Below are 16793 nucleotides of genomic sequence, written 5' to 3' on the forward strand. Positions count from 1 at the left end.
TTTGTATGTATGTGCCTAGAATCCACCAGCTAAACTGTAAAGTAGTGTATTGTAATGTAGTTCTATTATAAAAATAAAACCCTTGAAGTCATGTTTATCTCGTAAACCAAAATGTTTAATTAATACTTATTGTGAGATGTTATAACCATGCTAAAATGACTAGTGGCACGCGCGACATTCTTCAAGCGTCGGAATCTTATGACATTTGTCACCCCAGGCCTGCCGGCCTAACTGTAGCTAACAGTTTAGATGCGGGATTATCAGTCCTGTATAGATCTATACACAAATTCACGCTCTCCCTCCAGGAGACTCTAGCTATAATCAGGACTTTAACGCATACCCTAATAGGTACAATGAAATAGTAGCTCATAATTTTGTATTAATTAGTTTACGTATAGTGTGTAAATGTTCTCTTATTCTTGTAAATGTATGTTTACCTTTTTTGTAGTGTACTCGCAGTGTAAAATAATTATACTTAAATAATTATTTTAGTAATGTATCTTTGAACCTAGTCCTAAATCCACAACCAAACAAGGAACAAGAGTTAAGGCGAAAACACCAGTCCTAAGTCTGTTGAATCACACACACACACACACACACACACACACATATATATATATATATATATATATATATAGGCTTGAAATAGTTTAAAATAGCTAGAAATTGTTTAAAATAGTTTGAAACGGTCTGAAACCGTTTAAATGTTAACACAATATTCCTTGTGTTTTACTTGTATTCCCCCCTAAAAACATTGAAAAATAGTGAAATCGTAGGGGTATGAACTCACCTCGAATGTGCATTCTAGTTTGGATACGAAGTGGTAGCGATGATCCTCAGATTAGAACCCGTACGAGTAGTCGTATCCTAATAATAATTCTACACGATATCATATTTATTAGAACCCGTACGAGTAGTCGTATCCTAATAATAATTCTACACGATATCATATTTAAATTAATAAAATAATTTAAATAACAATTTAAAGTGTTAGACAACACTAAATTATGTAAGAAATACTTACAAAAATTATTGGGAATTATTTGAAGGTGTTCTTAGGGAAAATATGAATATTTGAAGATGTGCTAGTTTTCTTGAGGAAAAACTTGAAGATATGAAGGAATTTATGAAGATTCGAAGGTGGGATGATGATTTCGGCTGAAGATTTGAAGATTGTATGAAGATCTGGGCAATATCCTATGAAGATATGAAGGTTTTCGAATGATATTTGAGAGCAAATTGAAGGTGTTTGTGGCCTAAAAGTTGAGAAATGAATTGTGTTTTCGGATGAAACTATATATATATATATATATATATATATATATATATATATATATATAAGGGGTTTTCAGACTTAATGGACCTTAAACCTTATGTTTTTGGTAAGAAAGTCTTCACCTTGCTCAATGAATACTTAGATCTTCTTAGCACCTTTTATAGTGGGTTTTGGTCCAAGAAGCTTGAATCTTGGGATTTGGACATCCCAAGTGAGGAACACTTCAGATTTAATGTCTAGAGGGACTCTCATGGCATAAGGTGCCAACTTTATGGACATGGAAGTCCCATGCAACCTCAAAGCCTCTATTTTGGCCTTTTTTTAGCTCCAAAAGGCCATGTATGTAGATAAAGCTTGAAGCTTTACGTATTTTGTAGTATCTAGAGTCCAGATCTCAGTTTATATGCCTTGGTTTAGAGTGTTGATGATGTTTGGATCAAGATTAGGGTTTGGGCTATAGCCATTAAGTGAGAGTATTAATGGGTAAAGTTTGAAGCTTTACCCTTAAAAGGACATTTTCATAGTAGATGAGAAGTATGGAGTTTTGATCAGAAGAATAGGGGCTTAATCTTTTTAGATGGCCCAAACAGACTGAGGAACTCGGCGAGTCCATGGAGGGACTCGACGAGTTGAGTTGGTTTGTCCCGATTCTATATAGGAAGAACTCGACGAGTGTGTGAAAGGACTCGATGAGTTGGTTTGTGTTTTAGCGACTATGAGTAGCAAGGGAACTCGACGATTCACGGGGGCGACTCGACGTGTTGAGTCAACTCGGAGCGTTGACTTTGACTGTTGATTGTTGACTTTGACCTAGTTTGACTTTTGAAGGCATTTGGACAAGAGTATGTGAGGGGTGGAGTAGTCTTCTACCCCAGTGAGGACTTATGGTTATGTTATAACAATCCCATACTTATCTAACTAGTATAATGATTGGTAGCTCGGGGAGTCAAGAGATCAGCATTCCGGGGATCTGCCAGCTAGCAGCGAGAGGTTTATTCGCGGGATTCGACAGTGAGCTTGTGAGGTGAGTCTCCTCATTGTTTTCATGGGTCTACGACCATAATGTCGGCCCATTATGTTTTTGGGAAGACATAGGGGTTAGCCCTACGTATAGTATGATAGTATGATATTCCAGACCAAGGTTCGATGTCTGGCGGTGCCCGAAGAAGGTTTATATGTATGTGATTTCGGATCAAGGTCCGATGTAGGGCGGTGAATGAGGAATATTTGCATGTTAGATTATACTTGTTGTTTGTGTGATACTTGTATGTCCCTGGTAGGGAGGTGAGTGTGGGCGAGGTCCCGTATCTCATCGCTAGCTGAGTATGGACGGGGTTCCATATCTCATGCATAGGAGAGTAGGGGCGGGGCCCATGATAGGAAAGACGTGAGTGTGAGCGGGGTCCCGTATCTCACCATCAGCAGGAGTGTAGGCGGGGTTCTATGACTCATCAATAGTGGCCCAAGTTAAGTGAGGCCTTAGGACAGGAAATACATTTAGAGTATGTTATATTTATGTGCTAGTATGGTTATGTGATACTCTTGTATGCGTATAGAGGGCGGGGCCTAAGAGAAATAAATATGTATACCGAGCGGACTCGATGCCAGGCGGGGCCTAATGCTGGACTAGTCCGATGCCGAGTGGGGCCCGATGCATGGGCGGGGCCCCAGTGTATGTGGTTATGTGTATGGTATGTGGTAGGTTGGGGAACCTACTAAGCTTCGTGCTTACGATTTTCAGTTTTGGTTTTAGGTTTTTCCAGTTGTAGAGAGAAGAGCTTAGGATGACTGCATCGCACACACCAAGATGTTTTAGCCTGGGGTGTTTTACTTTGATGTTTTGATACTCAGATAATAATGTTTGAGATACTATAACTTATGTTTTGATGAAATGATTTGATAACTATCATTTTATTAATGATTTTAAACGTAATTTTTGTATCGTATTTTTGGGATGTTTCAAGTTGATATCACAGTCTTGGTTTGAGGGATTCGGTCACACTCTCAGGTGTGTCTGAACTCAAACTGAGGAATTGGTATGAAAAAAAATTCAAAAGAAAATCACTTTTATAAAGAGAATTTTGAGAAAAAGAAAAAAATTTTGAAAAGAGAAAAGAACTTTGAAAAAGATAAAAGGGTGTGGTACATGCAATCAACCAAGCTTAAGTAAGTACTCCAAAACTACCCATACAAGTTTATGTTATGATATGTTTATGAGAAGTGCATGCTAGATTCTGACTAAGGATCTAGGAAGGATGTCTTATGTGCCTGTTATATGTGTATCAACTTTATTAACTACATGCTAGTACAGATTAGTCAATGATATGATGGTCTGATTAGGATATGCTTGATTATGTGTACTCAATGCTCGAATGTTGCTTGCTTTGTACTTTTAGGAGTTCTAGTTATCTCTAACTAACTAGTAAACGAATATGTTAAGTTACATATTGTCAAGACTAAATAATTTTAGATGATTAGGTTTAGCTCTATTTCGCAGCTCTCGTTTGAGTCTAACCATTGTAGGGTATGACCTCTCATTCGAAGAATTATATGGTCTTAGTGACATGTAATAGTATTTGTGAGCTAGTTAGGGAGAGATAGCAGGGACTTCGTATGCAGCTGATGGAGGAGAGTGGGTTGGTGATTACCCTAGGGAAAGCCTAAGATGAGATTAGCATGAGAATAGTGTTAGGAGAAATAGTAGTGAAAGGGACTTGGTGAAGTTAAGGCAATTCTTGAGGAAAGTACTGATAGATATGGAAGGTAGTATGGGCCCGTACTACTGAAAGCAAAGGATCCATACTTGAATCAAGGAGGGTTGAGATAAGACTAGGAAACTTGAAGTGTGTGTGTGTGTGTGATACTTCAGTAGTCACGAGTATTCTGATGGTTATTATGATATGTTGTAGCATGGTGATGCTTCGTACCAGACCAGTTGGCAATTCAGGCACCAGTGAGGGATCAGGCTCGGGCTCTGGAGCTGGACAGCTTGATGAGTAGTGAGAGAGTTTATATCCTCTGAGATTACGCGTAGTATTATGGACCAGACTCCTATGATCTTCGGTACAATCAAGGAGGGCATCCTGGAGCTTTTGGATGAGAGACTGAGTGCTTTCCGCACCGAGGTGACGGCCATGATGGGGTCGCACACGTTGGCGTTCAAGGAGTTCAAAGCTTGTGGAGTTCCAGACTATCATGGGGCTAAGGACCCCATTACTAGCATTCGGTGGTTGGTAGATGTCGCCAACGCCTTTCGCACCAGCAGATGTCCCGAAGGGGACAAGGTTCGACTCGCTTCTTGCCTCCTGAAGGACATGGCACAAGATTAGTGGTAAAAGGTTGGGAGAGCTATCAGAGATGATGGTTCTATTGATGCAATGACTTGGAGTGATTTCTCGGCCAGATTCAAAACCGGTTTTGCACCTTTGATCGAGGTGCAACAGCTAGCGAGGGAATTCTAGGACCTTCAGCAGACTATAGAGTCGGTGGTTGAGATCATCACTAAGTTCAGAGAGAGGGCCCTTCTCATTCCGCAGTATGTAGCAGATGAGGAGATGAAGAAGGCCTGATATCACGAGATGTTGAGGAGGGACATCAGACAATTTGTGAGTCGGTCCAGATGCAAGACGCTGGAGGATATGATCGCTCGAGCCAGGGAGAGGAAGATCGATTTAGAGGCAGAAAGGAAGAGGAAGTCGAAAGAGGTTCAGACATATGCAGGGTCAGGAAAGAGACCCAAGATATCATATTCTAAATCAAGGGGTCATTAAGACCATAGCCGTTGTGGCAAGTGCGGCAGGACACATGATGGTGCGTATAGGAGTAGCAATGGTGGTGAATCTGGCTGTTTCAAGTGCGGCCGGATCGGCCATTATAACAAGTTTTGTACAGCTACCACCACCTAGGGATCAGACCTGATCTATTTCCATTGCAGTCAGTGGGGCCATAAGAAGGCCCAATGTTCGAGTTTGACTGCGGCGGGACAGGTGATGGCACCTGTCCCTACGATGTTGAGGATCATCGATGGCCGTCAGGTCTGGACAGAGGCGCCTGCGGCGAGGAGCAGGGATTTTCAGATGACTACAGAGGAGGCAAGAGTAGCTTTTAATGTTGCAGGTCAGCAGGTGTGTATCTTTTGCTTTCCTATCAGTTTTTATTTATGATTTTTATTGTTATTGTTCTGCATCGGTATGAGTAAGTGTATCTTGGAAGTATTATTTCATGCTTATGTTCAGCTTATATGTCATCTGCATACCATGAGTTCTAGAATAATAGTTCAAGGTCGTTCTTTATTTTAGAGTGGGTTCTCAGGATGCGGTAGCTGTAGCAAGTGTGACTGGAACTCAGGGGTGTTCCATTAGTCTTCAAGGGGTGTACGAATTTGGTATTTATTTGTTTTGGGTCACTAGCAGTGGTAAGTGTTGGTTGCTAGTAGATTGGTCGTTGGATGGTAAAAAGGATTGAGACTCCTTTTCAAGTTGCGAGCTATAAGGAATTAATCGAATCAAAGTAGGGGAGAACCATCCAAGTATTCAGTAATAGGAGTAAATGCGAAACTGGGATTAGTTTGCATTCCCGTTAGGTATGAAAGTGGCTCCAGTGGCTGTTTGGATTGAGGAGTGTGTGAGTTGGGAGTTTGGGAAACTTCCCAACGTTGGGTTCGCATCTTCTTGGTGTTGATAGATACTATTGGGAAACCATGTTGGAGAATTCCCGTAAGGACACGAGTTCAGCCAGAGTGTTTGGTCGTGTGCATGCTTACGTGGAACGTGTCGTAAGACTGCGGGATAGTTGTAGCATTCACTAGTAGACAGACATTGTGTAAAGTGTTGTGAGACTGCGGTATAGCCGCATCATACACTAGTATATAGATAATGAGGGAAGGTACAGTACGATTGTGGGGCAACCGTAGTATTCTCCATGTAGACAGATAGTATGGGAGGTGTTGTAAGACTGCAGGATAGTCGCAACATTCATTAGCAACTAGTTAGCAGAGTGTGGGCGGGGGGTTGTATCTCCCAGTAGCGGAGTATGGGCGAGGGCCCGTATCTCCTAGTCAGTGGAGTGTGGGCGAGGCCTGTATTTCCCATTTAGCATGATCGGAATCAAGAAAGGATAGGTAAAGGGGAGTCGAGGTGGAGTTGGACCTATGTAGCCCTAGATAGGTGAGACTAGAGGGAAAGGCCACTCCGTGCTATAGTTTGGGTGGGACCCATGGGGGAGGTCCGTGTGCTTGTAGCAATGCAGGTGGGACCTGGAATAGACCATATGATCAATGTAGGAGATCGGGGATCCCAAGATTTTCGAGCCATGAGTGGCAATGTAGATATAGTAGTTCGATAACCGAAGCTTTCTTCAGAGGTTGCTTGGAGCGACTAAGAAGGTGTTCTTTAGTTCAGCAACCGGGAGGGAGTCCGGTGTTCCAGATAATAGTAGTTAAGTTGGGACCTGGAAGGTCTCGAGTTAATTGGAAAGTGGGGGGGAGGCAACAGGATCTTCAGACAGGTAGTGATATGAGGATTTTTGAGTTGGTAGTTAGTTGACCGAGAGATGCTAGTCACTCACAACAAGATTAAAATAATCTCAGAGTAGATGATTTGACTCTTTTACACAACTCTTGTATGAGTCTAACCGTTGCAGGGATGAATCCTTTACTCGAAGGATTATCTAATTCACACGCTGAGATGGGTGTTCAGCATATGGACATAGTAGGTGGAATCATTTAGTAGGTAATGGCGTAACGACCGACACTGGGAGTGAGTAGGATTTTAGATATACCAGTGGATTTATTCTTTATAGAGATAGAAAAGAGTTTGTCGCTTATATGCAGTTGCCTTGGGAAGGCCAGTGACTGTGCAGGGTGATGGTCGAATCCCTTAGATGCCAAGTGTAAGTACCCGAGGATTACCTGAGGAATTGTCAGTTATGGTGAGAGCAATGTACATAGGATTTATAGTGGTTGAAGTGCTCTCAAGATTTCATCTCCAAGGAGTAGCATTTCGCTCTAGAAGATAGGACGGAAGGCCAAGTGAAGCGGTCCTTTTGAGGATGGAAGGCCAAGTGGGGGAGAATTGTAACACCCCGAGTTCAGAAGTGCAAGTTCAGGGTTCTTAGTGTAAATAAGGAAGGTCGACTCGGCGATTCAATGGGTAGACTCGGCGAGTCGAGTCGTGGTTCTGGTCACGTGTTAAGTGACCAACTTGGCGAGTCGGCGGCTGGTCGCCGAGTTGGTGCTGAAGGGAGAAATCCCTAATTCGCACATTATAACCAACCTTCAGCCTCTTTGCTACCCATTTGAGATCCAAAAACCCTCATATCGTGTGTGTGACTCCATTGATGAAGAATTAGAGCTTGGAAGAGAAATTTGGTGTAAGAAGCTTGGGGATTTGGAGGCCATCATCAAGGGGCTTGGGTAGATCTGGAATCTACTTATTTGGGCACATTTCAGGGGTAAGGAACCTCCTCCTTAAGCTATTTCATTATTGATTCATGAATGGTGGTTGATTTGAGATTCATTAGCTTTTTTGGGAGCTATCTCGAGTTTGAGGCTCGAATATGAAGTTGCTACTTCAGATCTAGACTTGTGATGGCCCAAAAGGTCATAAGATCCTGTCTAAGAGTTATTGGTGAAGCCCTTTGTCTTTAACCCTACCCCTAGAAGTGTTTTGGGCTTATATCTCCTTGCTTTCACGTAAAGTTTGCAACTTTATGTGAGGGCTAGGCTGTAGAAGAGTGGATTTATGGATTGGAGTCCCTGCATGGCTTGAAAAGCCTCTATATGGAATGAGAACTGAAGAGACTCGGCGAGTCACATGGGTGTGATCGACGAGTTGTATGATTATGTGCATGGACTCGGTGAGTCTGTTGAAGATTGCCTTGGACTCAGCAAGTCTATTCTTGGACTCGACGAGTCTGGTCGTGAAGTCCTAACCTTTTCTGGTTGAGCTGTGAATCGGTGAGTCGAGGGATGACTCGAGGAGTTGAGCACGAAGGGACTCAGAGCTTGTTGGATTCGACGAGTAGTGGGGCGACTCGACGAGTTGAGTCGTGGCATGGGAGTTTCTGAGCATAAGAACTCAACGAGTCAACGGTTGACTCGGCGAGTAGGGTCAACCAGGAAGGTTGACTTTAACTGAGGGCTTTGACTTGGACCAAGGGTTGACCAGTTTGACTTCCAAGGGTATTTTGGTAATTATTGGTGTTTATTGGTTTTGGTTATTTGGTAATGATCAGTGGTGAAGTTCGTGCTGGTGGTCGGAGCAGCGTGGTCTTATTTCTTCAAGTTGGCAGTTACAGGTAAGTTATCCTCACTATATCGACAGGGTCTAAGGCACCAACGTCGGCCCTTTTTCGGATGGGAATCCGGGTAGTTGTTTGTTATGTTATTGCTTTGCTATGTCTGTATCCTGGTAGTTAGGATGGTATATGTTAGAGACCTAGTTAAGGTCGGTATCCTGGTATATAGGATGATGCTATGTTAGTGACCAGTTAGGTCGGTATCCTGGTTAGGATGTTGCTATGTTATATGATCTGCTAGATCGGTTGATTAGTGGTGAATTGCTATATGATTATATGTTTGTGTGCACATGGTTGTTGGACTGGGGTTGGGTTGAGGCGGGTCTTGCTTTGTGCTGTAGGCCAACATACCCAGGGCGAACCGGTTAGATCGAAGGCTCGGCAAGCGGTCCGGATGGGCTGAAGGCCCCAAGAGGGCGGACCATACGTGCCGAGGCTCGGAGAGTGGACTAGACAGACTGAAGGCCCGGTGCAGGCGGACCAGTCATATTGTAGACTCCATTTGAAGCCCTCTATGGCCGTAAGTGAAACATCCCCAAAAATAAGGTCTAAATTTTTTGTTTTAAATCATTAATAAAACCATAGTTATCAAATCATTTCATCAAAACATTAGTTATAGTATCTCAAAAATTATTATCAAAGTAACAAAACATCAGAGTAAAACATCCCATGCTAAAACATCTTGGTGTGTGCGATGCAGTCATCCCGAGCTCTTCTCTCTGCAACTGGAAATACCTGAAACCAAAACTGAAAACTGTAAGCACAAAGCTTAGTGAGTCCCCAACCTACCACATACCATACACATAATCATATACACTGGGCCCCCGCCCAGGGCCGGTTCAATTGTTTTTGATACCCGAGGTGAAATAAGAATTTTATGCCCTTATTTGGTTGTGAGCTTATTTTGGGGGTGTTTCTCTGTGGCTTTGGTTGCTAGGAAGTGTATGGGTTTGGTTAATTTGTCTACGATCCCCCAGTAGTAGCGTGTCCACCCTAGTCCTTCCATAATTGTTTCGTGTATAAAATCTGTATAAAAATCAAGCTTGAAAGACAATCGAATAAACGATTCTAGTCTAAGCTCACAACCAAATAAGGGACAGGAGTTAAAGTGAAATCATATTTCATAAGTCTGTAAAATCTTAACTATATATAACTCTAACGTATGCACTTAGTAATATGTATAGGTTGAAATCAATAGGAAACAACCGTGCATATTCATCTTGCATCAGTTGTAGAAGCTAGGGGATTGGTGAGTTTCTTTCACTTTTTTTTGGTTTATTTTATATCATTTCATAGTATGAATCAAATGTAACTCATGTGTGATTCACTTGTGATTCACATGTAAATTACATGTGATTCACATGTAAATCACATGTGATTCACATGTAAATAATATGTGATTCACATATGAATTATATGTGATCTACATATGAATCACATGTAATTTACATGTGTTTCACATATGAATTATATGTGATTCACATGTAAATCATATGTAATTCACAAGTGAATCGCATATGAGTTACATATAAATTACAAGTGATTCACATATGAATTACATCTGATTCACATGTAGATCACAAGTGAATCACATAAGAATTACATATGATTCACATGTAAATAACATGTAATTCGCATATGAATTACATGTGATTCCTTGCATTAATCAAAAAAAAAATTCTTGTAGATTTTGAAGAATTTATGGAAAATATTGAAGATGTGGAAAAATGATAAATTAAAAAAAATATGAAATTTTTGATATAAAGAAATGATAACACTGTGAAATTTTTGTAGTTATTTTATTTTATTTTATTTTATTTTGTATCGAATAAAATACTTGTAGTATTATCTTTATAGATTGATTAATAAAAATGAGATTTTTTATAATTTACTTACGAATATTATATTATAAGAAATATTCATATATGCATTTGTAAAAATATGCAAATATACACTTAAAACGTTGATTTTTTTTGTTAAAAAAATAAGATTTTTGTAAAATATTCTAGCTTTTTATTTATTGATTGATTTTTAAAAATTTACAATTAAAAAAATGTTGTTTTTTGCAGTTTTTTTTTGAAAAAAAATATAGTTTATTTTTTAAAAGCATGCATTTTTTTTTATAAAATATAGTTTTTTTGAAAAAAATTAAGTTATATATATATATATATATATATATATATATATATATATATATATATATATATATATATGTGTGTGTGTGTGTGTGTTTTGAAAAAAAAAAATCTTCATTTTTTTAAATAGAAAATAATTTTTTTTTTAAATCCAAAATTTTATTTATTTTGTTAATTCAAAACTTTTTATTAATATTTCCAATAACAAAAATAAATAAATAAATAAACATTAAACGAGATCAGTAAGATGACGATCATGCCATTAATGATTTAATTTTAATCTAATGCTCCACTTTTAGTTTTCAGGTTTTCGGGAAACTATGAGTTCTCAACCGATCTCGCTTATATATATATATATATATATATATATATATATATATATATATATATATATATATATATAAGGAAAATGACTTAAAAAGGTAATGAAGTTTTAAAAATGTACAAAAAATACATTGTTTTATTTTTAGTACTCAAAATACCATTAAAGTATATCTTTTATACATAAAATACCAATGAAGTACACATGTGTTCAAATAAAACCTTGCGGGTAACGAAAAAATGTCATAAAAAGGTAACAAAGTTTTAAAAATGTTCAAAAAATATCATTATTGTTTTAGCATAAAAAATACCATTGAAATTTCCAAAATGTTAAAAAAAAAAAAACCATTGGTATTTTTTCAGAGCACCTTTTGTTAACTTCGTTGTTTCTGGATTATATAGAACACAGTCATCAGAGATTAGTCACTGTCGTACCAGTTTACACAAGTTGTGTATTATCTTTCATTCCATCACTCGATCAGTTTGTATCTAAATTCATATTTAGGAATTCTCATGACATAACATCACACTCATTTCTCCTTTGTGTCTCTCTTGTGTCGCAACACTAATGAACGACTAACTTTGATGTATAATATGTGCATCTATATAACGTATATATGTTTTAGGTTTGAGACATATAATGTGATCGGGAAGAAATAATGTTTAACTAATGTTATTACCCACTTACTTCTCTTGATACCATAAGAACAATCAAGTGAAAGAATGAAAAAGATTTGCACAATTGTTGTGAACTGATATAACGGTTCATGATCTTCGGTGATTGTGTTCTACATAATCCGATAACAACACAATTAACAAAAAGTGTGGTATTTTTTAAACATTTTGGAAACTTTGTTACACTTTAAGTTATTTTCCCATTTACGTGAAGTATCTGGTTACCACAATGTTTTAGTTGAACACATGTGTATTTCGTTGGTATTCTGTGTACAAATAGTAACATTAATGATATTTTTGTACTAAAAAAACAACAATAGTATTTTTTGAACATTTGGAAACCGGGTAACCTACAATAGCCGGTAAAATGGTATTTTGTGTACAAAAAAATAACAATGGTCTTTTTTGTAGATTTTTGAAACTTTGTTACCTTTTTAAGTCATTTTCCCATATATATATATATATATATATATATATATATATATATATATATATATATATATATATATATATATATATATATATATATATATATATATATATATATATATATATGGGGATAGGGAATATACATTACAGCCCCACCTAAGCTTAGGTACTAAACCGCTAAAATATGTCATTTTAACATGCTAAATATGTCCGGTTTGGTTTCACATGGTAAATATATCATCCTCCATAACATTTATTTCTTTCATTATTGTGTTACCATCTCTGTTTTCTTTCCTCAATTATTGTTTATTACTTCACCCAAGTGAACATTACTAAACTCTAAACCTAAACCCTAAACCCTAAATTTAAATCCTAAACCCTAAACCCTAAACCCTAAACCTTAAACTTAAACCCTAAATCCTAAACCTAAACCCTAAACCCAAACCCAAAACATAAACACTAAACCCTAAACCCTAAACCCTATTGTGTCAATCTTGATTTACATCTTGAAGTATTAACCGTGAATCCAATAACCGTAATCTTTATATAGTAAAACAATGTATTTTCAAGAGGTTTAGTACCTAAGCTTAGGTGGAGCTGTAATGTATATTCCCTTTTCCATATATATATATATATATATATATATATATATATATATATATATATATATATATATATATATATATATATATATATATATGAGTAGGATCAAATGAGAACACCAAAAAGGTTGAGAACGCGAGAACAATTATCAACCAATCATTGTATTAGGGTATTTAAGTAAATTTGTATTTAATCTATTTTTTAATTAATATAATATAATTAATAATCAATATATTATCCATTAATATTTTCCTATAATTAAGGGATATTCCATAGTTATCGTTCAATGAGATATTGAATTGAAGATACGATGTCCAGGGACCATTCGTGTATAGCAATCGGATTTTCAGTCGAATGTTGTATATTGTTAATCATTTACGTTTGAAGATAACAACGCAATATACCATTCGTGATTCAAATCAATATCGATGTCGGACTGTTTTGATTACAGTAGCGATGATACAGAAGATGATGATCAATATGACGAAGAAGACGTCAACTGTAATGAATATGACGACGACGATTTCTATAAGTCTGATGATCAATTCGACGGAAGAAATCAGATCTCTGATTATGCTGGTGAAGGTAACTAATGAAAACAATGTCAATATCTTGTAATTACAGATCGTGGTTTTCAATAGTTATTGAGTTTTTGTATATGTTGAATAAGACCGAGTACATATTTGTATATGATTAGTCATATACGTTGCATGTATTAATTACGTAATGATGGTTTATATCACATATCGTTGTACAGGAGTCCCTCGTTGGTGTTTTTTTCTTAAGTTTAATACAATATTGATTAAGTTCGATAATCATTGGTGATTACGCGTTAATACGACTCAAACATGTAAACAATTCAACTTTGGTTACTGTTTCACATATGTTTATTATGATTATAAAGTTCTTTAGTTTATGTATACGTAATTCATAGAATTTTATATTAGGTTTTGCATGTCGCATTATTGTTTTTTGTTGTCTTAAAAAACAGGTACAAATCGAACTGATTCTGAAGAGGAATCATTCAATAGTAATGTTGTTGACTCGCATGGTGGGAAAACCAAGTTGTGGAAACCTATTGTTCCTAAAGATTTTATGCCAGATGTAGATGCTATATATCAATCATTAGAGGAGGCGGTTGAAATGTATAAATTATATGCAGATAAAGCAGGTTTTGGTGTCAGGTTAAATACAGTAACGAGGTTTGGTGACAAAACCATTAAAAAAAAGGTATGTAGTTTGCAACAAAATGGGTAAAATACCTAACTGATCAACTGACACTTTGGATCCTGAGGGGAGTGGAAGGAATAAACGAAACTCAAACTTCAAAATTACGGACTGCAAGGCATTGATAAAGTTTGAAAGGTTACATATGCAAACTAATGCATGTAAAATATATGAGTTTGAAGAGAATCACAACCACCCCCTAGAGACTAAAGAAGAAAGACGGTATTCCAAACGTGCACGACGACTTAGTTACAAAGACAAGGAGTTTATAGTGCGTTCTTCAACATCTAACATTGGTGCAACAAAGGCACACAAGTTACAAGCTAGTTTGCAAGGAGGTTATGAAAACATTGGTCCTGAATCAATTGATTATAAAAATTTCAGAAGGAAGGTGGGAAACATTATTGGTGATAAGGATGCACAGCTGGTTGTTGACAAAATGAACATGAGGAAAGATGAGTTTCATAATTACACATTTGAGTATAAATGTGTTGATAGTGTGTTAAACGCAATGTTTTGGGCGGATGAAACTGATAAGTTATATTACAAGGAGTTTGGAGATGTGATATCATTTGATGCTACATTCCGAACAAATAAGTATGCTCTTATACTCATTACACACTTTTTTTTTAAGTATGAATATTGATGTTTTTTTGACTTCGTAATCAATATTGAATTTGTTTTTAATTACCTTTTTGATACAGGTATGGAATGATTTTTGTGCCGTTTACAGCCATTGATAACCACAAACGTTCAATAAACATTGGGGCAGGTTTGTTAAGCAACGAGTCAATAGAATCTTATCGTTGGTTGCTTGAAGCTTTTTTGAAAGCACATGTGAAACACCCTCAATTAGTGTTAACAGACCAAGATCCAGCAATTCTACAGGCCGTTGAAGCAATATTTCCTAATTCTAATCATCGTTTATGTATGTGGCACATTATGAAAAAACTACAAGCCAAGGTGTGTATATTTTGGCCTAAGTTAGCACGCAATAGTTTTATTCAACAATGATTTACACAGTTTTACATATTTCTAATAACAATTAGCATACATATTGTTTATTCATAGTTAATCTAATAAATTTCTATTTTTTTTAGGTTTCAACCGATTTTTTGAAAAACACTGATTTTCGCAAGCGTTTTACAAAGCTTGTATGGAATGTCTATATCGAGCCTGAAGTGTTTGAATCAAGGTGGAAACTGCTTATGAGAAAATTCAAACTACAGGACAAAAGATGGTTCAAAGACATGTACAGGGATAGAAAACTTTGGATTCCAACCTATTTTAAAGACATGTCACTACACGGTCTGATGAAAACTACTTCAAGGTCTGAAAGCGTGAACTCATTTTTTAATAAATACTCTAACTGTGGTAATTTGCTTATCTATTTCATGATGAACTACGACACCGCATTGCAAAGCAACGAAATGCTCAACATAAACTAGAACATGATACAAAAAATGCAAAGCATGAAATGACGCTTCCAAGTGGCTTACTAGAACATGCAGTTGCGGTTTACACAAAAAATATTTTCTATGAGGTCAAAAAGGAAATATTTAAAGCAGCCTGGTACTGTTCTATCGACAGTGTTGAAAAGATTGATGGGTGGCAAGTTGTTATGATTACACAAACGGATAAGAGCAAACAGTTGAAGATAAAATGCAAGGTTATATTCATCGTTTAAATGCTTTTCATTAGTCATCATACAAGTATAATATCTAATTATTTTTAAATTACATATATTTTTTTCATTATTATGCAATAACCACCAACTAATATGTTACTTCAATCAGTTACTAACATACATTATTTTTATTATACAATGTAGGTTGAACTAAAGTTGCTTGAAAAAGAAGTTAAATGTTCATGCAATCACTTCATACGTACTAGCATTTTGTGTCGTCATATTTTTGCTGTACTGAAAAACAACCATATTGAAGAGATTCCAGAGCAGTATATTCTAAGAAGATGGAGTAGGGATGCAATTTCCAGCCATTTGTTTGCCATGAAACATGTTGCCATGGAAATAGAAGATGACACATTTAAACTTTTAACAGAGGCATACAACAATATTGAATATTGCTTGGATCATTTTAAAAGAAGCAAAGAGAAACTGTTGGAGTTTGTTGAAAAAACACGTACGTTGAAGCGGGCAGCAATTGAGTTTGCCAGTTCCAACCAAACATCATCTGATAACGATGAAGAAGAAATTATTCGGATGCTTGGAATACGCAGCATTCCTGATGAAATAAATATCCATCCACCTGCATCTATACATACCAAAGGTAGTGGAACTAAGAAAAGAATGGTTAGTTGCAAAGTAAGACTTGCACGAGAGTCAAAAGCAGCTTAAAATTGCCCAGTCATTTTCCCATTAGATTTTACTTTTTTATTACACTTATGAATACGAATATGTTTCTATGATTTAGTAGGTTATGTTATCTTAAACCACTTTCATTACTTTTGAAGTTTTTATTTTATTCATAGATGAATAATAGCAATGCCAAATTTGGTAATGCTAACAGATTAATGACAATATCTGGTATTTAAACCTCTTTTATTAGATTAAAACAGTTCGCACTTACAATAGATATACTTGTGCTTTTTTCAAATTATAAAACCATCAATCATTATATACTATAGTCATATACAATCCAAGCAATATTCATAGTTTATTGTATGCTGTTAGTAGTATATCTTAATACCAAATATTTGTACGATTAACTTTTAAAATAGCTATACATCATATATTGATTTACGTTTGCGTTTGGGTAAATTTTAGTCATAAGTTTAACCATGGTTGACTTTTTAACCCTTAAGTGTAGTCA

General features: G+C 36.6%; 2 protein-coding genes across 2 annotated transcripts; both read left to right on the forward strand.

Annotated features, from left to right (window-relative positions):
* The first annotated feature begins 13163 nt into the window (after positions 1-13163).
* Positions 13164-15410, forward strand: LOC145035228 (protein FAR1-RELATED SEQUENCE 5-like). The gene is made up of 5 exons (XM_078983807.1): positions 13164-13320; positions 13727-13965; positions 14081-14559; positions 14667-14925; positions 15063-15410. The coding sequence occupies exons 1-5, from the start codon at positions 13164-13166 to the stop codon at positions 15408-15410; spliced, it is 1482 nt and encodes a 493-aa protein (XP_078839933.1).
* A 29-nt stretch (positions 15411-15439) lies between these two features.
* Positions 15440-16318, forward strand: LOC145035229 (protein FAR1-RELATED SEQUENCE 6-like). Its single transcript, XM_078983808.1, has 2 exons — positions 15440-15631; positions 15794-16318. The coding sequence occupies exons 1-2, from the start codon at positions 15440-15442 to the stop codon at positions 16316-16318; spliced, it is 717 nt and encodes a 238-aa protein (XP_078839934.1).
* The last annotated feature ends 475 nt before the right edge of the window (positions 16319-16793 follow it).

Source organism: Lactuca saligna, chromosome 3, assembly GCF_052625555.1.
Source record: "Lactuca saligna cultivar CGN05327 chromosome 3, ASM5262555v1, whole genome shotgun sequence".
Lineage (NCBI taxonomy): Eukaryota > Viridiplantae > Streptophyta > Magnoliopsida > Asterales > Asteraceae > Lactuca > Lactuca saligna.

What these genes read in the sequence shown, in the direction of transcription:
- LOC145035229 (XM_078983808.1), top strand. Translation starts at nt 15,440, where the DNA reads ATGACGCTTCCAAGTGGCTTACTAGAACATGCAGTTGCGGTTTACACA. An exon ending in AGTTGAAGATAAAATGCAAG is followed by an intron (nt 15,632 to 15,793) that starts GTTATATTCATC and finishes TATACAATGTAG; the next exon opens with GTTGAACTAAAGTTGCTTGA.
- LOC145035228 (XM_078983807.1), top strand. Translation starts at nt 13,164, where the DNA reads ATGTCGGACTGTTTTGATTACAGTAGCGATGATACAGAAGATGATGAT. An exon ending in ACAAAACCATTAAAAAAAAG is followed by an intron (nt 13,966 to 14,080) that starts GTATGTAGTTTG and finishes ACGGACTGCAAG; the next exon opens with GCATTGATAAAGTTTGAAAG. An exon ending in GCTACATTCCGAACAAATAA is followed by an intron (nt 14,560 to 14,666) that starts GTATGCTCTTAT and finishes TTTTTGATACAG; the next exon opens with GTATGGAATGATTTTTGTGC.